The 23,523-nt window shown below is 39.2% G+C and overlaps 1 protein-coding gene across 1 annotated transcript in view; it reads left to right on the forward strand.

The window, feature by feature from the left end:
* Galntl6 (polypeptide N-acetylgalactosaminyltransferase like 6) overlaps window positions 1-23,523 on the forward strand; it is an 852,377-nt gene that overhangs the window by 802,805 nt on the left and 26,049 nt on the right. Inside the window, exon 10 of the mRNA XM_008847131.1 lies at window positions 18,266-18,382. Within this exon, the coding sequence (XP_008845353.1) occupies window positions 18,266-18,382 (117 nt within the window). The remainder of the gene's footprint in view (window positions 1-18,265; window positions 18,383-23,523) is intronic.

Consider the following 23,523-nt stretch of genomic DNA (forward strand, 5'->3'; position numbering starts at 1 on the left):
CCTCACTAAACAGAGCTAAAGATTCATGGAGCTATATCTGAAGTCAGTTGTGAAGCCAGGAATGCAAAGCTGGGCTTGGAAGGGAAAAAAGCTAAAGACTGGTGTGGTCGAACGACATGGGAGCCGGTTACAAGTGGACCCACTCCCTGTAAATGAGACAATGTGAATGTCAAAGTGGTCCTGGCAATTAAAATGTATTTATTTACAAAAAGCTATGAACTTATACTGGAACACTTTTAAAAGGGGGTAGGAGAAAAGTGGAAACACAATGAAAATCATTGATCACCACTGATGGTTGCTAAGACACCAAATCACTACTCTAAAAAAATTGACATTTAAAAGTAAATAGCTAAGCATGTTTCTTGGTTTTCTGGTACAGTATGTATTTCAGGGTGTCCAAAGAATCCCAGTAGTCAAGGTTTTTGTTTTTTGAGGTTTTTTTTTATACAGATGTCTAAATAATAAATTCAAAAATAAAAATAGAATTATAATGTCAGCATTTTGCAATGTATTTAATGCAGTAGCTTATTCAAACAATAGTCACCCATGGGATGGTGAGCCCCCAAGAAAAAGATAAATAAAAACATCCACAGTAAAATCATCAGGCAACCATCAGACCCTATTCTGTTTGAGTGAAATAATGCCTGAAAATGCCTAAATGATATATCATTTTACTCAAAATTTTCATTTGAAGTATTTATTAGACCTTAGAACACACATCAAATGAGACAAGATGTCTCATTACACGTATGCAGATGGAGCCTTGTTATCTTTTCTTGCTCTCTGTTTCTCTCTGCCTCTCTGATGAAGCTTTATTTACTTGTTATCTAAAGGACTTTTTGCCAGTACATAAAATCATTTTAACTAATTATACAATTAATAAGATTTATAGAATAATTGATGTTTTAAAAATGCTTATTGTAATTTGTTGAATCCTCCAAATATGCATGGAGACATAAGGCCCAATTATTCACCACTTAACAACATGGCAATAAAGCCACATCAGTGTAAAGAAAAAGGAAGTGTGGAAAAGAACCCCTATGCAAATATATTAGGGAAGATTCTAATCACCACAGCTAAAATTGCTGCCATGTAGCAATCTGAATTAATAGTTAAGAAGGTCAAAAAATAATCAGTTCATTTTCAGAAATAAAAGAGTAATTTATTTAGAAGTTAAATAGCCAAGGATATTATAAAACTTTAGGACACAGAACCACATGTCTTCAAGAGATGAACAGGTGTCAGAAGCAGGCCTTCTCCAATTTGCATAAACTTATTTCTGCAGGATTCCCAGCTGTGTACCCAGGCACACAGGCCACAGAATGCACAACTTGCCTTCCCAGAGCATCAGTTTGACTAAAACTTAGTAGGCAAATGACATTGTGTGACTAATATAACACGGTTACAGGATGTATATGTTACAGAATAACAAAATAGGATGTAGATAGCATAGCACTTCTAAATAAAAAGAGTATCTCAAGGAAATAGTACTCTGCAGTCTGAGGTTCCCAGGTATGTGCTTACATTCTCTGTTGTCAACTGGGTCACGTGGATAGGATTGCAAGGCAGCAGCCTAGGAAAGAGGCTAGATATCATCTTTGAAAATCCAGAAGCACCTTCTTTTCTACCCTCCCCTGATCAGGCCCTAAGACTGAGTCTTCTCACACAAAATACCCATGAGACTGAGATCAACACCAAAATACCAGTGATTCATTAGCAATGGAAGCTATAACTGCCATAAAGCTCAGAAATCCACATGTGAATACACTCTGCCTTGGGTCTCAGACAGCTCTGCAGGTTTCAGATGTTCACTGGAAACTTTTGTGCTGATTTTGCATAAGAAATTACTGTCTGATAGAACAACAAAAACCCTATGTAATCCAGATCATAGCCAAAAAGTTGTTTGATGAACACAGAAACAAAGATAAAAAGAATACTTATCAGTATCAGACATGTTGTTGGGAGTGTTTTCCAGAAAGAACATCGCCATCCTAAGCAGAGACCTCCCGTTGAGGCTGGGAATGTCTGCATAGCTCGTTACCCTGGACAGCATTTGAAGGCACTGCCATAATACTTTTCTGTCTTTCCATTACTCTTTTCTAAGCAGAGCTAGTCAACAGGTCATCCTGGAGTTTTCCTGGCTACACTGTCTCCTTCAGGCAACCTTACACAAGTAAGCAAGCATTCACTATATTCATCCTTTTCATTCAATAAATATTAAGGCCAGCATTAATCATAAACAATGAGCAGTGAACACCTCAGAAACAGTATGAGGTATCTGTCTCTCATAATGGTGAAAACCCTTGTTAAAGCTCACTAACCTTTATGTTACAAGAGAGGATGAGGTGTTTTCACCATTATAAAAGACAGACACCTCACTGGCCAAATCCTCACTGAACCCTGGAGCACTTTAACCACTCACTCATCAGCATGCATGATGATTTCTACTGGGTCCATATCTCCACCGCAGCATGGCAGGCCATGATTGAATCAAAATACATTGTTCTGTAATTCCAGCCTGTGCAACCCAACAAAGTACAAATTCACAATTCATTCCCTTCTGCCAATAGGCTACTTGAATATTTGTATTAAAATGAGCAAATGGAATGTTATATTACAATGATTTCCTAATTAAATTCTGTTAATTAATAAAGGGGTAAATATCCATTAGTTCTCCTCATTTTATTCTGTAAACATGACTTGAGCTCACTCTGTCACACACTGCGCATAATGTGCAATGTGTGGCAAATACAAGGACAAAAACGAAACTGTTGTTCTCAGTTCCTCACGTGCTAGCACATCTCCTCAGCTCCACTGAATTCCCAGGCACCTCTGTTTGTCCAAATTCTATCTCCTATGTTTGCTAAATATGTTAGATCAAGGAAAGTTATTTTAACCTTTCTCTATTCCTCGGCATTGAAATGAGGATAACAGCCCCTATAGTAGGGTTTGTCAAGGATTAACTGGCAAGGCCTTTACCTCGATATCTGTTGCAGCACAACTTATCAACAGAAGTCACCTGTTAGTGCTCACAGTGATGATGGTCCTGATAACAGTGGCAGTGTGCTAATATAGTAACAATTTACACATTCCAATGAATGGCTAACCGTAAATGGAATGTTGTTTCTTAAGAGTCTCTAGAGGGTCAGGAAAATGTAGAATTATCAAAAGATTTGCATATGCTATAGTTGCTGATAATGAAAATGTAAAAGGTCCCATATCTGAAAGAGAAACTAAGTTGAGTTTCCTTCCATATCTAAGGGAAATTGAGCAAATATTCGCTCCTGAGGAAAATTGTTTTCCCTTCTTCAAAAGGTTCAGTTTTCCAGAAAACATTCTAAATAAAAATTACAAATGGAATAAAGAAAAAAACTGAATATGGGAAAATAAATAGTTTTCAAAGTATTAGATTCAACCATGACACTGAGTAAGCAAATGAGTTGCAGAGTTGAAGTGTTTAATTATCTGACACCTCAGTTAAATTAAGCAAAGCGACACAAAAAGTGCCCCAGTCTTCAAATGCTTTCTTCTCCTCTTTCTTCTCCTCTTTCTTCTTCCTTCCTCACTCCTTCCCCTGTGAAGGACAAAATTGTTCGTGAAATGTAGAAGTGACTGGTTTTGTATTTCCTGGCTCATTTGAACACTCCCCTATAAACCAGGAGGCTCAGCGGGCACATCAGCTCCACATGTTTCCATGGAATACTGGGAACTTAGATGAAGCAGGATTAGGAGGGTAAAAGTTTGCCTCTTTTTGCTGCAGTTGGAGTTGGTTCTCTATTAATTCCAGTCCATTGAGGAATTTCCAAACAGTTTTCTCTCCTGAAATAATTATATACCACCACCACAGAAAAACGGATGTCAAACTGTGCATGATCATAGCATTTTTCCTTACGTATGAAGTTGGGGTGAAGGGGGTGAAACCACAGTGGTGTAAGTTATGATCAGTTCTAAACATACTGAGAAAGCTGGATTTGCTCAGAGACATCTTCCAGTCTTTGCCCCACAGCAAAGAAAGTTGCTCTGTCTTACATGGCAGGGCACGCCACTCCAGGCCCCACAGTTGGCATCTTCTCTTTTATGGATTTTCAGAAAGCTTAAACAACTCCCAATTGCCACCCAATATTACCACATGATCTTGTTTTGTATTGTGGCAAAATACATATAACATAAAAGCTGCCATTTAGCAGTGGGATTAAAGCATTCACATTGCTAAGCAACCAGCAATGCTGTCTACCTCCAGAATTTTTCATTTCATTGAATCAGTCCATCTCTGGGCTTTCCTTTATGGGGAGATTCTTTGTTACTGTTGTTGCTTATTATAGATCTGTTTAAATTGCTTATATCCTTTTGATTTAATTTTGGTAAGTTTCATATGTCTAGAAATTTATCCATTTCTTCTAGATTTCCCTCTGTATCTGCTATAATGCCCCATATCCCAAAGATTCTGATAAATTGTGCCTTCATTTTCATTTGATTCTACAAATTTTTTTTTATTTTATTTTGGCTGATTCATTTTTTTATGTGTAAGAGTGTTTTGTCTGCATGTATGTAAATGCACTTGTGTCATTCAATACCCATGGAGGCCAGGACAGGGTGTCAGATCCCCTGGAACTGAAGTTAAGAACAGTTGTTAGCCACTATATGGGTGCTAGGAACCGAACCCAGGTCCTCTGCAAGAGCAGCCAGTGCTCTTAACCATTGAGCCATCTCTCCAGCCCCAGATTCTAGAATTTTTTAATTTCTTTCCTGATTTCTCCAATGACCCACTGATCAGTCAAGATGGTGCTATTCAATCTCATGAATTTGTATATTTCCATAGTTTCTCTTGCTATTGACTTCTGGGTTTATTTTTCTATACTCTGATAAGACATAAGAAATTACTACAATGGTTTGGAATTTGTGAAGACTTCTTTATGAGCAAAAATGTGATCTATTTTATTTAAAAGATTCGGGGACTGCAAGAAGAATGTGTGCTCTGTTTTTGTTGGGCAGAATATTCTGTAGATGTTGGTTTAATCCATTGATCTATGGTGAGGTTTAACCCTGAAGTTTCTTCATAATTTCAAGGAGAGTCTAGATGATCTATTCATTGATCTATTGATGAGAGTAGAGTAATGAGGTCATCACTGTTATCATATTTGGATCTATCTGTCCCTTTATGTTCAGCAGTGCTTGCTTCACGGAATTGGTGGCTCCACAGTTTTTTGCTATGTATTTACAATGGTTATACCTTCTCTTTTATATTTATTTAGTTTTATTTTATATGTTATGAGTATTTTGCCTACATGTATATAAGTGCACCACATTGGTGCAATGCCTACAGAGGCCAGAAGAGGGTGTCATATTTCCTAGAGCTAGATTTAAGGACAGTTGTTAGCCACCATGTGGTTGCTGAGAACAGAACCCAGGTCCTATGTAAGAGCAACAACTATTCTTAACAAACTGAGATGTCACCAACCCCAATTGTTACACATTTTTGAAGGATTGTTTCATGTAGCAATATGCAGTAACCTTCTGTATCTCTTGCAATTTTTGCTTGAAATCTGCTTTATCAGATATAAACATGTCCTGGATTTATTTCCTTACTTCATTTCTCTGATTTCTTCGTCTTTGATTATTGTTTCAAGTAAACTTTTGAATTCTTTGATCAAAATTTCAACCATTTCCATATCTTTAGATCTGGGAGTTGAGGAGTTATGGTCTTTTGAACACATCATGTTACCTTGCTTTTTTATCATCATTATGTTTCTGTGTCAAGATTTGGGCACCTGTTGTTTTTGCGATCTCTTCTGGTTTTATTTGGTGATCTTGGTAAGCAGCCTCTTCTTGAGGGCTTAATCACAAATACCACTCAGAGAAGAGGGAAGAAAAGCCTTTAGCTGAAGCTTCTCTTCCTACCCCCTCCCTTTCTGAGGAGCCATAACGGAAGACAAGTGCTACTCACTCAATTTGCTACTTCATCTTTTGTTTCTCTGTGGTTTCTGCTGTCCTATTGTCTCCACTCTGATCCCCAGTGCTCTTCCAATCTCTGTTTATCCTGCCCTTCCTACTCACCATTTCACATAAAGCCAGATTCTACTGCACTGTCTTATCCCAGACGACCTTAGTGAGTGTGAAATGGTACCTTATTATGGTTTAATTTTCAGTTCTCTGGTGGTTAATATGTTAAGCATGTTTTTGTGTGCTTATAGCCATCTGTGTATCTTCTCTGGAGATATAAATAATCAAGATTCTGACCATTTTTAAGTTGGATTATTTGCTTTATGTTTCAGTTTTAGAAGTCCTTTACATACCCTGGATATCAAGCCTATATCCAATATGTAATTCGCAAATATATTCTTCAATACAGTGAGTTGCCATTTTGCCCTGATAATGTCCTTAATGGACAAAATTTTTAATTTCAATTAAGTCCAATTCATCTATTTTCCTTTGTTATCTATGTTTTTGGATATCATATCAAAAACGTTTGCCAAATACAATGTCCTAAAGATTTTCTCCTGTGTTTTTCTTTTCCTAAAAGTTCTGTAGCTTTAGCTCTGACATTTAGGTCTTTGACTTATGTTCAGGATTTAAGTTAAAAGCAAATATTATTGTTTTACAAATAGATATTCAATTTTCCCACCATCATTTGTTGAAAGATTGTCATTTTTCTTCAATGAATGGTCTGAGCATCCTTGTCCAAAAACAATTTGACCATATATGCAAGTGGTTTTATTCTGGGCCTTTTAGTTTATTCATTGGTCTATCTTTATATGCTGCTTTTCAGGATTTAAGTTAAAAGCAAATATTATTGTTTTACAAATAGATATTCAATTTTCCCACCATCATTTGTTGAAAGATTGTCATTTTTCTTCAATGAATGGTCTGAGCATCCTTGTCCAAAAACAATTTGACCATATATGCAAGTGGTTTTATTCTGGGCCTTTTAGTTTATTCATTGGTCTATCTTTATATGCTGCTTTCTGCTTTCTTTAACTACTATAGTAAGCTTTGAAATCAGGAAGTGTGAGTTCTTCAAATTTGATCTTTTTTAAGTTTGTTTTGGATGCTCAGGATCCCTTAACATCACCATATGAATTTAAGAATGGATTTTTTCTATTTCTGAAAACAAAAATTCATTGAGATTTTGATAAGTATTGTGCTGAATCTGTGTACTATGGGTAATATTAACAACTTATTAAGTCTTCCAAATCATGACAAATCATCTTTCTATGTCTTCTTTAATTTATATATATATATGTACATATATATAAAATAAACAAAATCTTTCCACATATTTACTGCCCTTCTACCCAGGTAGATCTCAACTACAGTGCAGCAATTCCCTTGGCTCTTAGACTATCCCTCTCTTATCCTCATGGCAGGGCATTTCCCCTAAATTGCAACCAAGGAGGAAAAGCACAGGTAGGTACTATGCCCTTGAAGTGCTATTTGGCTCTATCATCCTTTGCTCCAATCTTTGCTGTCATTGTGACTCATCTTATTCAGAGGAGAAACTTGCAGGACACTGTTTAGTATGTGTTTCTTTATTTTGAAAAATAGTTGACAAAGTACTATCTGTAATAGATGAATTATGTCTGCCCAGGTTTCACATTTTGAAACTCTAACCACCACCACTCCAACTGACTGCATTTGAAGATAGAGTTCATAGGGAAGCAATTTAGAGTAGAAGATGTTATAAAAGTCCGTTCCTATTTCAATGGGACCAGGTTCTTTTAAGAAGAGATACCAGTGTGTTTGCAGAGAAAAGAACAGTGAGAAAGTAGTCATCTGCAAGTCACAGAGAAACCTCAGAAAATATGCCAGGCCTGGTGGATCATACCTAGAATTCCAACACTTCGGAGGCTGAAGCAAGACTACTGCACATTCAAGCCAGCATGGGCAGCGTAGGAAGTACCAGGCCAGTAGTGGTCACATACCAAGACCCTGTCTCTAAAATGTAAATAAAGAATTTTTTAAAGGGAGGGAAGGAGGGAAGGAGGGAGGGAGAGAGAGGAAGACAAGAAGGAAGACAGGAGTGGAAGAAGGAACAACAAGCATGCTAATACCTTGGTCTTGGATTACCAACCTCCAGAACTGAGAAATAAAATTCCATTGTTTAATCTGCCTAGACTTTTGTATTTTGCTATAGCAATCCCATAAGACTAATATACTATATACCAAAATCCATGCCAGGTATAGGGATTACAGATCTGTTTAAGGTGCAATTTCTCCTCGAGTAAGTCTCATTGGTTTGATATAGCACTCTAAGCCACTTCCAGAAATAGAGCCTAGCTTTCAGCCTCGTGGTATCACCAGAAGCTAAGATTAGGCTTCCTAACTTTCACTTGGCTGATCTGGAGTAGCTATTTAGCTATTTAAACTGTATGTATACCCAGATCCAACAGATTAGACATAGAGCACTGCTAACTCTCGTTTGGTTTGGTTTGGTTTGGTTTGGTTTGGTTTGGTTTATGATTTGGTTATGTCCTAGTTTGCTGTCTGTTGCTCTGATAAAACACTGACTAAAACCAACTTGGGGAGGAAAAAGTTTATTTCCTCTTATTCTTCTAAGTGACAGTCCATCCCTGAAAAAATCAAGGCAGGAGGTCAAGTTAGGAACCCGGAAACAGGAACTGAAGCAGGGACCACAGAGGAAGGAGAAATGTTGCCTACTGACTTGCTCCCTCTGGCCTGTGCTCATCCTGCTTTCTTATACAACCCAAGGCTACCTGGCCAGGGCTGGCAGTACCCATAATGGTCTGGGCCCTGCAACATCAATTAGCAGTTAACAAAATGCCTCACAGACATGGTCAAAGGCCAGTCCAATGCAGGAAATGCCTCCATTTAGGTTCCCTCTTCCCAGGTGTGTCAAGTTCACAACTGAAGCTAACCAGCACAGTTTGGTTTGGTTTTTGAGACGGGTTCATTTAGCCCAGGCTGGCCTTGAACTTTCTATGTAGCTAAAGGTAACTTTAACTTCTGATCCTCCTACCTCCAACTCCTGAATGCTGGGATTATAGACATGTGCCCCCACACTTGATTTATATGGTGTCAAAGAACAAACCCAGGACTCTTAAATGCTTATCAATCACTCTGGCAACTGAGTTACATCCTCAGCCCTACTGCTGACTTTCTTGAAAACTCTTTTAGTTTCATTCTGTATTATTTTATTCTGGGTTTTGCTCCACTCAGCTGTATTTTCAGTGAAAAATCATCTTTCTCTACCCCAGAGGAGGTAAGTCCTATCTTTTGCTACTTCTTGTTCTCTAGCCAAACCTCAACTAGCCTATTATCAAACTGTCCACTCATTAAGTCTGACATGACTAACCACACTGAAATAAATTTGAGAAGAAAATTAAATAAAATGTGTAAATTAGAAATAAATGTGAGATTAGCACTCACAATTCCACCTGGACCATTTCAATACTTTAAGATTATTATCATAACCTCTGCATAAATTGATGCCCTGAGGTAGAATTTTTGACATTGCTGATTTTGAAATAGTATATTTGCTTTTTATAGGAATTATAACACATTATCCCTATAAGTTTTGCATGACTTTCCCTTGGTATAGAAAATAATGACAGAATGCTAGTCAGTATGACCCAGAATTTTAAGGCTATCCCTTAAGAACTCAGCTATTTCTGTTTTCCATATTTTATTTTTACTACAGAAGTAGAGTGCAAATATTTTTTTAATGCTCTTCAATTTAAAGCTTTAAAAAATAGAAATGATATGTCTTGGTAAAGCAAGGTTCGCAGAGAAGTACTCCAGAAAAGGGGCATTGTCATGAAATATTTTACAAATATTATATTACAGTTCCATGTTCCAAAACAATTTAACATGTGCCTGGACTTTCTTGTTATTTTGCTTTTTACTTTGAAGACCCAAGTCACCACTTTAAAAATGCTCTGACTGACAGTGATGAAATTTACAATAGAAAACTCAAACTTCAAAGTATTTTAGCTGAGAATTATTTGCTGGCCTTCCTAAAGAGTTAGCTATTAAACTAAAGAATGGGTTCAAGAGCTTCTCTAAAGAGGTATGTATAAAACCCCATGTATTGTTAGGCATTTTGGAGATTTTGCTGCCCCTCTGTCCAGGGCTAAAGAACCATATTCTTCACAGAATCAACCGTAGACCCTCACTAATAAGCAGTCTTAAATTTTACCTAAGAGCTAAATAAGTGTATCGTGCACAGATTTTAAATCTCCCCACATTTCAGTCAACTGTCCTGAATTCAAAGGAAGACTCATCGAGACAGTTTGTGTAAGTAGTTTTTCAAGTACTAAAACTTGCTTCATCTTCAAAGCCTATGGCTATTGCCCTTGGCTTTGAGGATAATGCTGGACATGGCTTTTCACAATAGTACTAGAACTAGAGCAAATTTCATTTATTGGCAATACATACATGAATCCAACCATTGGGAAAAGTGTTTGCATTCATAAAATATCATTCTAAGAGAATATTACGGGGCTATTAACTGTTCAGGTGTTAGTTAAAAGAGCAGGTGCTTGTCCAGCACAATGTGGTTTGCCAAAGGAGATTTTCCCATGCCATTTTCTGAGTAATGATGCTGGCAACATGATAGCAACCATTTCTGACTGGTAGGCCACTTTATGGTTTCTCTCCACAGTCTGGGGCTAAAAGGGGTAGTACAGTCCCTGCAGCACATAAACCAACCGCTGCATTGCTGTGCATCTGCCTTCAAAGCAGCGCCCCTGACTTCAGCTCTTGACACAGGTTCAGGGAGTATTTAGTGTTTGGGAAAGTGTTCTGCTTATAGTTCCTTCTCTCTGGAGACCAAAAACCTTTATTAGCTCCTTACAGAAAATGCCTTTCCTGACTTCCAGGAATCTTTTTTATGAGTTTTCTACTGAGTGTTCTGCAGTGTTTCTCTCAAACTTTCACTATAATCTTTTCCATCACATCTCATTATTCCTCCTCCCTTTCTGCTTTTAATTTATTCACCTGAGTTTTGTAAATTTCACAGGAAAAAGAGGACTCCAGGAAATCTGTTCAACTCCCAAAATCCTACCTTCAGCTTTTTTAAAATATCTGCTTTCATGTTTCCCACGTGAATAATTGTCACCTAAGCTTTCAAGAGCCTTTCCTCAGCCAAACCAGCTATTGGACTAGGCCTCTGTTCCAACAAGTGTACATAAGATGCAATATACAAGAAAATACTTCCTTCCCTGACTTTATGAAATTACAACAGCAAACCTAAAGGAGAAAATTCATCCTAAAAATAAAAATCTGTTTCTAAGGATACAAATTCTTATGCAAATTATTCAACATTCTCTGCTTTACAAAGCATAAATCCAAATGGGCAAAGCTTTTTGATCTTCAAGGGCAAGGGGAGAGGGCAAGAATACATTGCTGCTCAAGCTAAACCAAGCAGAATGGGGCACATCTGGTGGCTGAACACAACAGTAGATACTCTGCTGTGAACTGCATCGGTCAGGATAAGATCACTGAAATTCTGCCTTTTTCAACCTTTTCCTTTAAAAAATGTGGATTCTAAAAATCATGGTTCAAAATCTAGAATTTCATGCAAAGTTTAGAAAATAGTTCCTTCCCTCGTACTCTCTCAAGATGCGGTCACCCAGCTACCGCCAGTGGAGATACTCAGAGTAAGCTGCTATCCCCTAAGTCTTGGATCTTAGTGAAATGATTAGCGCCTCATCCATCTCTCAAAGACTCCCTAAGTGCTGAAGTGATTTATTTCTAACTCTGCTTTAGTGCCTCAGACTCTGATACAAAGATTCACAAGGTATTTCTTTATGAAACAAAGAATTCATAACTTTTGTCAATTCTCATCTATTCATTTGAACTCAATAAGCCATTTGCCACAGATTTGTTGCCCAAAATGGGACTTTTCTGGTGAATTAATTATAACTATTGCCATCTGTGGAATCAAGTACATAGGAATCAGAGACATGGAGACAAACTCTTCCTGTCATCTGCTTGGTATCTATAATTTTGTGCAAACAACTTACTTTCTCAGGACTTTGGTTGCAAATGTGAATAAACACACAACACAGCATGGTAGTGGTACAGATTTCACAGCTAAATGGTGGTGTCAAGCATCTAGCTCAACATAAAATGGGCTGAAAAAGCTGTCCTAATTTTTGCCTTTGTTAGAGTTCTTTTTTTTTTTTGAGACAGGGTCTCCCTGTAGCTCCACCTGTCCTGGAACTCACTATGTAGACCAGGCTGGCCTTGAACTCACAGAGATCTGTCTGCCTCTGCCTCTGCCTCACGAGTGCTGGGATTAAAGGCATGTGACATAATGCCCCACGAGAGAGAGTTCCTTATTTTAACCCCCAAAGAAGCCCCTTGCTTGTGCAAATTTCCCTTTGTGAGTTGTGTGTGTGTGTGTGTGTGTGTGTGTGTGTGAAAAAATCAAAATTTCTTGGAAAATGACCCTTAATTTTAAACGTTCCTATTTTGGGGACTGGAGAGATGGCTCAGCAGTTAAGAACACTGGCTGTTCTTGCAGAAGACCCAGGTTTGAATCCCAGCACAAACATGGCGGCTAACAACTATTGGTAACTCCAGTTCCAGGGGATCCAACAGCCTCTTCTGTCCTTTGTGGGAATTCCACAACACGAGTGCACTTACCTACATGCAGGCAATACATGCATACATATAAACTAAAAATAATAAAATATTTTGTAAAGTTCCTATTTTGATGTTCAACATGTTTTTCTAATAATGCAATACTTAACTCTAAGTGGCAAGACGAGGTTTTAGGAAAAGACTATTTGGAGCAGAGCACATATGAACTGGCAATCCTTCTGCCACAGGCTCCTGTTTCTCTTCTTAATATAAGCCAGCCTTCTGAAATGAGTACTTTTAGTAAGTCCCAGGGCAAGAGAGAGATGCCAAAGCAATTACGTTTATAGTAAATTCAGAAGAAGAGAATGTGGACAAGATAGGAAAAAAGCCTCTGTGGGCATAATTTCAAGGAAAGGCAGTAGTTGGTCTCTGCCAACAGTTGTTGGATGCCACTAGCGTGGAGCAATTAGAGAGGAGATGAATCTGCTCAAGTGAAAATGGTGCTGTGGCTATGAGGCAAAACCTTCAACAGTGAAAAGTCCAGTGAGAATAATGGAAGCATTCTTATTGTTTTGCCATTGTTTTTGATTTCTAAATGCACTTAATTATTATTTTTCTGAGTTTCAAATGAATTATACCAAGGCTTCTATATATCTTTTTTTTCTTTGATACAGGGTCTTACTCTGTAGCCCTGGCTGACCCCTAAGCCATCCGGAGCAATTAATAGACCATAATGGTCATTTGTTGAGCCAAGCAGGTCTCTAACATCCTAAGCCAAGGAATACCAAATAGAATGGCCAACCCCATGTCTATTGATCACACTGAGACTTGATATTCATGTCACATTCCTTCTCTCTTAAATCTCTCCCTGGTTTTAGTTTAGTTCTGTTTCACTGTTGAGGCAGCATCTCCTGTAGCCACAATTTGCCTCAAGCTCAATATGTAGCTGAGGATAGACAACCTGTATTTCTGATCCTCCTGCCTCCACCTCCAGAGTGCTGGGATTACATGCTTGTCCCACCATCCCAGTGCTGAGGATGGAACCCTGAACATTATGCATACTAGGCCAGCACTCCACCAACTGAGCTATGTGTCCAACCCCTTCTTATACATCTTTTATAAAAGCCTCCTTACTAGGGGAATAGAATTGCTGAACTTGAGCCTGAATCTTATTGCATATCTAACAAAAGCCTTTACTCTCTGTCAGGTCTTTTCCTAACCCTTATCCAAAAAGAGTTTGTTCCTATCACCCTGCCATCTGTCATAATCCCATTCTCCCTGATCTTCCTCCTTCTTCCTACTCAGGCCTAGTCAAGCATTACCTCACCTTCTAAGCCACTCAGCCTCCCTCCAGATCCCTTGACACATTTTAATGGCATCAAACCCTGAAACTGGACACCAAAGGAATGAAGCCTGAAAATGATCTCTTCACATTCATGTAGTAGTCCATGTCCTAGATTTGAGATGTGTGTATATGTGTAAATTGCCTTATCTTCAGTCACAGTGCAGAGCCCAAACCAAAAAATAATTTGTAAGTATCCTTATCTATAATCTTTAACGCTTTACTCATTTCAATTGTATTCACCTGTTTACCTTGATGGAGCCATGCCTGTGAGTGAAAGGAGAGGCTCTGAATATGTGCTAAAACGATGGTGATGCAAAGATAGGGGAAAAGAAGCAAGTGAGAATGGCCGGGTATTAATCTTGTCCCAGCTGTCTACCTTGTCCTGTACTGAACTCTCAGCATTTCCTCTCTGGCACAACTTTGTGCTGGAATTTACACAGATGTAGACAATTATGCCTTTGAAACTTGAAATTTGGCTTTCAAAGCAGTTTATTCCATTGTCTACACAGATGCCATTTGAGTGAAAATTTAGAAAATTCAAGAGTTTAGAAAATGGTGTCCTCCATCTCTGCCAGAGACCTTTCAGGCTCATAACATTTGGAAACAAAATGAGGCTCTCGGGGAGGCTTGGTGTGTATCCACAGGCAGAGCTGGCAGGGTTGCCACACAGTGTGCCTCATTTGTGCGTGCTCTTCCTTCTTTTGTATGAGCAGAGTCCCTTCAATGGGCAAGCTCAAATGCCAGCCACGTAGGGCAACCTTTCCTTCTGTGGTCAAGTGGTCACAAATCTAAAAACAGATGTTTCCACACCCCCAAAGGAGATTTAGAACTTCTAAACTCCATTAGAGGGAAAAACAGTGCTATGCAGATGACTTCAGCACACAAACTGAAAACTGCTTCTCTAGGCTGTGGTAGTGTGTTATACAGCCCAGAAATGGAGGGCATGTCTTCCCAGAGCTGTGTTTAGCTATTCTGAGGTTACAGATAGGTTCAGAAAACCAACACACCAGATCCAGAAGAGGAGATAACATAGGAGTTTTACAGAGTGGGCCAGGATCAGCATAGCAATAGCACATGGGATGTAGTAGGTTCATCCACTGGAGCTTGGTCAACCTATTAAATGAGACTGAACTTCCCCTTCCCAACAGCCATCAGTTGTCAATATTTCCTCAGGTAGAGTTGGGGTTTCTTACCCACTTCCCCTTATGCTGGGATTTTGTCTGGCATAAGCTTATGTGGGACTTGTTCATGCTGTTACCATTGCTGTAAATTCATATGAGTAACTGACCAGCTGTCTAAAAAACTCTTGTTTCCTTATGGCCATCTACCTCCTCTGGCTCTTAGCCTCTTTCTTCTGCTTCTTCCATAATGATCCCTTAGCCTTCGGAGGCAGAAGTTTTATATAAGTGTCCTATTCAGAGATAAGCAGTCTGCAGTCTCTTCTACACATTGGCCAGTTGTGGTTCTCTGGTTAATTATCAGTTGCTGTACAAGGAAGCTTCTCTGCTGAGAGTTGAGAGATAAATTAATCTACAGATATAACAATAAATCATTAGAAATCAGTTCAATATTTTATCTACTTAGCAGAATAGTGGTATTAGGAATCCTCGCATGGCCTGTGGGCTGCCTAGCTTCATCCTAGGCCTGACATCAATGTCAGGTATGGGTTCCATTATATGAAACAGACTTTAAATCCAAGTGGAAAGTAGTTGGTTACCCCTATAATAGTCATGCCACTATTGCACTGGTGGGCATATCTTGCCAGTCCAGTTGTTATAATTCACCACCGGATTCACAGCCAGTTAAGGTTCATGCTAAATGGTCTCTTCAGATATATTATACAGCACCTTCCAGTGTGTACAGCCCTACCACTGTGGAAGCTAGACAGTAGAGATAAGACTCTGAAGTCAACATTAACCTGATTTCTCCTTGTTTGTTCCCCAGTTCATGGGTGTAGTATCTACAGCAATAGAGTCTTACCATGAAGTTCTGGTGGGTAACCAAGAGCAGGGGCAATGGCCAATATTGTTTGAGGATCTATGGGACCCCTGGTCAACAGCTTCAAAAGAGGAAGCCCATTCCTAGCATTGGGCTTTTACTTTGTAAGCCTATAGTATCTAGTAGTGGCAATGTCCCTCTGTTATAAGGTAACTCCTCCTAATCTCTTTTTATAATGTATATGCATATACTTTAAGTAGATTCTATTTTAAAAGAGGGTGGGATAGAGAGATGGCTCAGCAGTTAAGAGCACTGGCTGGTCTTGCAGAAGACCCAGATTCAGTTCCCAGAACCCGTATGGGAGCTAACAACCATGCATAACTCCAGTTCAAGGGAATCTGATGCCCTTTTCTGGCCTCCACAGGCACTACACGCACTCATACACATAAAAATAAATAAAAAATTTTAAAGGAGGACACAAAGTTTAGTGGATAGGGAAGGGGAAATAGAACTGAGAGGAATTGGGGGAAGGAATTGAATATGATCAAAACGCATTTTTTTTTAAAAAAAGTTCCAGGCCAGCCTGGAATATAAAACAAGAAACTGTCCCCGCAAAAGTTCTAGTGTTTTCAAAATCTAACTCTAACTTTCTGTTTGTTTCTCTTTTACTAGAGAAGCACCACCATGCCCTATCACACAAGAACGCACAATAAAAATGGATTTTGCAAAAAGTTTTTCTTTGCTCTCTTCCTCTCTCTCTCTCTCTCTCTCTCTCTCTCACACACACACACACACACACACACACACACAGGAAAGTTCCCCTCATAGTACTTGTTTTAGGAAAGAGGGAGAAAGTTTTTTTAAGTGATAGTAAATCAGTTGTACCCTAATAAGCAGTTAAGTTCACTCGATGTCTTTTTGAATCGCCCATGTTATTAAGAAGAGAACACAATTGATTGCAAGGCATGGTGGCAATCAATTTCCCTAATTCAAGGCTCAAATCTGGAGTTGATGAATTTCAAGAAATGAATACAAAATGCTTGTACATATGTACCATGGGTAGGTGGGTTGGTTGGCTAGTTGGTTTCTGAAAAACAAACAACAAGGATCCAGAGTTTTCCTTAGATTCTCAGAAATATGTTGGCAAACCTGTTGCCCCGTGTTCTGATTTCTTTCACATACCCTAACATCAGAGACAGAGACCTTAAAATCAGGGGTCAACTCACTATAGAAGGTAGACCTCTTGACAAGTTCTCTGAGTAAGAAAACTAGTACTGCCTTGGTCCTCTCCTAAAGGACATTATACCAACCTCTACTTCTAGAATAAATGACACATGAACTCTCTCCCTCTATAATACCTCCACCCCCGCATCACTTATTCATTTCATGATCCCCAGAATTTTTACAACCATTTCTCTGCTGTGTTTCCCCGTTCCAGTAAGAACAGAGCCAAGTGGGGCATTCTTCTGTTGTGGCAAGACTTTTTAGCTGCCTATTCATTCCAGGCAAAAGAATCATAGCAAAAACTACCAGTTGGGTCCATTCTATTCTTGCCTCCATTCTTAAAGAAATAATGATCCAGGACAGTATAAATGCAAGATAGAGCTTTTCATACATACACATCTGCATAACAAGCTGTATGCAGCATCCAACTCTATTACAGGCTATAATACAGGGAAAGACTGGTAGAACCTCCAGGCAGGAAGAAATTACAAAGGTCCTGTCCCCGTCCAGACTCTGTTTCTGTTGCTATTTCTGCTTTTGGTACTTTTCATTATTTACACTTTACTCACCCCTGACTATTCAGTACTAACGATTGCAAAGAATTAACTTTTTTTTGCATTGTTCAACTCATACAGAATCTTCAGCTAGCATGGCTAATCCTCTAGCATGACATTTGATGTATCATCCAGGAGAAATGATAAACTATGACAACAGAAGTAGACTTAGACTGCTGCAGCCATACTGGAACTTAAGGTCACCGTATACTGGCCAGACCCCTTTCATCCATCACACTCTTCACTCGTAACACCTGCTGTGGATTCACCCTTGGCCCCACTGGAATGATAATAGTAGAAGGTACTTAAAGTACAAAAATAACAAGTCCCAAGTTAAACACTACTTGGACAAGACAATGCTCCCCCTGTATAGAAGTCACAGGCTCTATACCACACCCTATGTTGCATTATTGGTGGATTCCCTCACTGCAGCCAACTTCAATTTTCTGTTTGACTATGTTATTTTCTTTCACATATAGACTATATTATATTTAGTGGACTGATTTTTCTCCATAAACTGCATGTAGATTCAAGGCGTCTTTCTAGGCACATCATCAAGAAGACATTAGACTAATGAATACTTTATCAAAACCAGGATTGTCAGCAGCTTAGCAATACCACAATAGAAATAGCCTTGTACTTGATGTTCTTCTTACCACAGATTCGAAATGTGGCAGCAAATCTGTGTGTGGATAGCAAGCATGGAGCCACAGGAACCGAGCTGAGGCTGGACATCTGTGTCAAGGATGGTTCTGAAAGGACATGGTCTCATGAACAGGTAAGTCAGAAGTCATGGAAGTGGAGGCTAATGGGGCTGAGGACAGCTTGGAGGGACAGAATGGGCACAAGTCTCTAGACGGTACATGTGGGACTGGAATGAGGCCACGGTCTCTCAGCAACTAGATCTGTAGTCTGTGAGCTATTACTCTTCTCTGCTTCTTTTTCTTCTCAGAGTAATTGTGATAATAAGAAAGTGAAGAAAAATGTGCTTCACACAATCAGTCAATGTGCAGAGAACAAGAGACTGCAGAGTACTTATCCCTGAATAGGACAGTTATTATAAACCTTTGCCTCCCAAGGCTCAGGGATCATTGTGGAAGAGTAGGTGGAAAGACTAAGAGCCAGAGGGGGTAGATGACCACAAGGAAGCAGGTCTTCCAGATAGCTGGTCATTTATTCATAGGTGCTCACAGCAATGGTGACAGCATGCACAAGTCTTACGCAAGCTCAAACCAGACCAAATCCCTGCATAGACATGAAGGAGTGGGCAAAAAAATTGCAACCCAACCTAAGGAACTTTTGGCAATTGATGGCTCCTGAGAGGGGGAAAGACAAAGTTTTACAGGGTTAGGACTCCTGCTGAATCTAGTAGATAGATCCACACTGAAGGACATCAAGAGACACAAATCATACACTACAAGCCTTATCATATACATGAGAGTTCACTAAATTGGGCAGGGGACAGTAGGGGAAGGTATGGAGAAAGGAGTAGATCTAAATTCCATCAAACTATATTGTATGAAAATAACGAATTCAATAAAAATGGAAAAAAGATGCTTCAACATATAGAACAAGAGTTTGTGTGATAGCTCAGCCAGTAAAGTATTTGCCTTGTAAACATGAGAACCTAAGTTTGATCTCCCATAAAAACATGTGCATGTGAGGACGCACAGGCACAGAGGCCAGAAGAGCGTGTTGGGTGTCTTCCTCTATTATCCCTCTACTACTCTCCCCTTCTCCTTTGAGGGAGGGCCCATCCATGAACCTGGGGCTTATGTTTTCTTATCTGTACTGGAAACCAACAAGCCTAGTGATCGCCTGTCTCTACCCATTCCCCCTTGGAGCTGGGGTTACAGACAAGAACTCGTAACCACTGAGCCATCTCTCCATGCTAACTTTGAAAGCTGAAAAAAAGAGTAGTAGATTTATTCACTGTAACCTTATCTTATTAAGTTTTTCCACAATGACAGTTTTCAAAACAATAACCCTGGAGAGTGCTAAGGAACTCACCCAACAAATTTTCATGAAGGATAACTAAAGCAGCAACACCCCAGCATAGACTTTGTGGGACTTAAAAAGGCCACATGCTGCTTTTGCTTTTGATTATAAGACATTTCAGGGTAACTCCATTTAAGAAAAGTGTGGTTTCTAACCCAATTTAAAACTTGTAAGAGACTCTCCTTAAATTGTATCATCTATAAAAGAGAAAAGATAGTGGTCAGAATTGTGTCTGTGCCTTTTTGGTATTTTAATTTTAAATTATGAATATTTCAATTAAAAAGTATACGGCGCATCACAGAGATTTAACAAGAATCAATTGATATTGCCATACTTAGACAGAAATGCAGATGATGAGTACAGTTAAAGCCTTCCCCCATCCTACTTCCTTCCCTCCCCCTGCAGAAGAACATGTCCTGCAGTCAGGACACATGACCTGTCAGTGCCTTCAGTTTTTCAAAATAGTCCAAAATAACTATCTTATGAAAAAAAAAAAAAAAAGCAAGAAAATTCCCCATTGGCATAACTGCACTTGCATAGCTTTATTCCATGCATCTCTACTTATATATTGACCAGGAGTAGGCTCAGCTGGATTGCTCCTGTGCTGTGAAGAGAATCCTTACCTTATGTACTCACTCCATACTAAAAGAACCCTGACAAAATGGTCAGTTGAGCCAAAGGTCCTTAAAGAGTCGTTAGGGTACATTGAGATTCAATATGTCAATACCTCCTTCTTCTCACTGCACTGTCCTTTCCTGCCCCACATCCACCCAGAATTGCAATCAGAGCAGCAAGATGCTAGGCAAGCCCAACAGAACAAGTCCAGGAAATCAAGGCTTAATCCTTGATTAATTCTATCAATTAGGACCAACACTCTCTAACTACTCATCTGTTAGGTCCTTCCAATGTTACCCCACAGCCACATGGTGCTGCAGAAAGGTCTCTTTGTAGTCAAAGCAACATGGATTTCGGTTTAAACCATGCAGCCTCGTGAAACTGTTTGATATTTCTAGGCCAGAGATCCCCCATCCCAAAATAGGAGACACTGATACCAACCTCCTATACAGGGCTGTAACATCATCTTGCACATGAAGTAGGTGCAATCACTGTACTTTCCCTTCTGTTTTACATACACAAAGCAGTCACTTATGTTAACAACAAGTGAGAAATCTCTCTCAGGCTCAAGGCATCTGTGGCATGGACTCTACTAGTCCATTCCCAGTATAGTCATCAATTACTAGCTCTTGTTCACACCAACATATCCTGCAGTGTGGACAATTACCAGAATGTTCTGTGGCTCCAAGATGTGGTGACAATTACCAAATAGCAGAAGGAAACGCATTTGCTTCCTCCTTTCTCTGTCTCTTGTAAGCACTGCTGGGCTGTTGCCAGGCATCCCAGGAATAGTGTCGGCTGTCACCTCCAGCAAGCAGTTCTGACTTCAACCTGGGAAAAAGCAAGAACACATATGAGTCTATCAGTAAGACTGGCACTGGAACCAGAAAGGATACTTTCTAAAAGCAAAGTCAGCAGTTACAAGGAAAAGCTTTATCTCTTGAGCTAAGTTCATCTCTTCTACTCAGCCCAAGCAGGAAACATGTTCAGATAGCTGACTGGTAGGATGCATGCCGGAATACCTGAATCAGGCCTGATATTTCTATCCAGTAAATTCTATAATCAAGTTTTCTCTAGCCTGAGTGATTGGTTCACTTACCACCTTATTCTAAACTGCGAAAATCTGTGGCATGTAATTTCAGAAATGGTCACCAGAGGGCAGCACTACATAAGCCGAAAACAACACAGGCAGGAAAGAGGGAAAAAAAAGACAGTTGCTGTTAATACAGCTCTTTAAAATGATTTTCAGTCTCTAGAGAGCCTAAAAATGGAGCTATGAGGAGATTAAAGATTGGAAGGGGTGAGAGGTGAGCCTCATTTGAAATACATATCACCACATACTGACTTGGGGGTTAAAACATTATAAGCTGTTTAATTTTCCAGTAAATAACTAAGATTCATTCAATATTTTACCCAGAGACTTTTAAGAGTAACAACTTATTTTTTTACATTTCGATTAAAATTCCTGGCTGAGAAGTAGGCCATGAAATTATGGGTATTCTTTTTAATTCAAAACCATTTGTACAAAGGAGGTTTGGAGAGTTGAAGTGATCTTTTTTCCAGAAAAATTTATATTTTTTTTTTTTTGAGAAAATGAATACAAAAAAAAATTGTTACATAGGAAACAAAGAAGGGTCCGTTGGAGCACCTTTATAAGGAAAAAACTTTTGCTGCAGAACACTAGTCATGACTAATCTGGCTTCTGTGAGGGAAGCAGATGTATGATTCATTCTTCTAGGATGATCTATTTAGCTGTTTGATACCACTATAGCATTGTGTGCTGGCTCTCAGCTTCCTTTAGGCACACAAAAAGAAGAATAAAAATAGATCCGAATAAGGCTGTAGGATCTGGAAAGGAAACTCCCCGGATCCCATTATGAGTGCGAGGGAGGGGAAAGAAGGAGGGCACTCTCCTTGGCCTAGTTCATCTGTTCTCGCTCCACAGGCCCATCAGCAGGGGCTCAGCTCATGCTGGGGGGGAAGCTTTGCAGCAGGCCTTTCCTGCTGCTGAGGAAGTAGACAAATGCTCCCTTTCCAAGACCTGGAGGGGGTGATATGCAAACAGAAATGGAAACAAGTCAACCACATGCAGAGAAAGGACAAATGCTTTCCTTTGGGGATAAACAATCTCACTACCAGGACACAACATTCTGATGAGTACAGACTGAAAACCACATCACGATGAAATAAAATATAACTACCCACAGAGAAAAAAATTCAATTGTCTCATCAGGTTGCCAGATTAAGATACGCGAATTTGCAGCACCAGACCTAGTGAGTTTATTCATATAACACAATACAGACCCAGGCAACTTTACACATACCACATGAATATGAAAGCAAAGAAGTGGGTTATGATTTGAAATCTATATTTAAAAGTATTAGTCAAAAGAAAAAAGGGGAGAAGCTGGCATCAATTTACTTAAAACTGATTGAGTTTAAAAAAGAATCAGGAGTTTTGCATGAAACCTGAAGAAAATCTAGATACTTCTCTCCAGTAAGAACAGCCTAAGAGTAGGAGGCAGATCGTGAATACTGCAGTGGCCTTATCCAACACAAACAGGGAAAATGCTTTCATAATGTCTGCTCATTTCTGCTTTGACAAGAATGAGTGTAAGAAAATGTGCCTAATAAATGCAAGACTTGATGTCTGATTGGTTTGACATGACCATTGGGTAAGATAAATGGCAATAAAGAGCATTTCCAAGACATAAGAGAGAAAGAAAATTTAGTTAATGGGGGTGCAATGGAACAAAACAGTTGGAATGATTCAAGGATACATCACCTGCGTACAGACTGTAATCACCAGGTAATAATAGCAATAATAGTACATAAAACCCTACGAAAGCTACATTCTAGCCATCAGTCTCCAAATGTAAGAATGATCATTGCACTATAATAACAAACCTAGAAACTGGAAACAAAAGTCACCTAAGGGTGCCCCAAGATATAATTGTGACAATAGTTGCAGAATTCTAAAAGGCAGATTGCTGTCATGTAGGTATTCTTTTTGACCTAACTGATCTATTAAATGAAAAGTGGGAGAAAACTGTACAAAAGAAGGCTGGATACTTGAGGTATGATGGAGGCTACTCCTTCAGGCAGATTTTTCCCAACTCTATAATGGGGGTCTGTACAATCCCTTTCAATTTGGAGCTTCTGGGTATATAAAACTAAAACTGCAGGGAGCTAAACACAGAGAAGGAAATTGGTAAACCAATCAAGATTCCTTGATCCAAACCAAGCACAGTGGCACACATCTATAATCTCAGTGCTCAGGAAGTTAAGGCAGGAGGATCTGGAATT

The sequence above is a fragment of the Nannospalax galili genome, unplaced genomic scaffold (assembly GCF_000622305.1).
Source record: "Nannospalax galili isolate Female #2095 unplaced genomic scaffold, S.galili_v1.0 scaffold461, whole genome shotgun sequence".
NCBI classification, from domain to species: Eukaryota; Metazoa; Chordata; class Mammalia; order Rodentia; family Spalacidae; genus Nannospalax; species Nannospalax galili.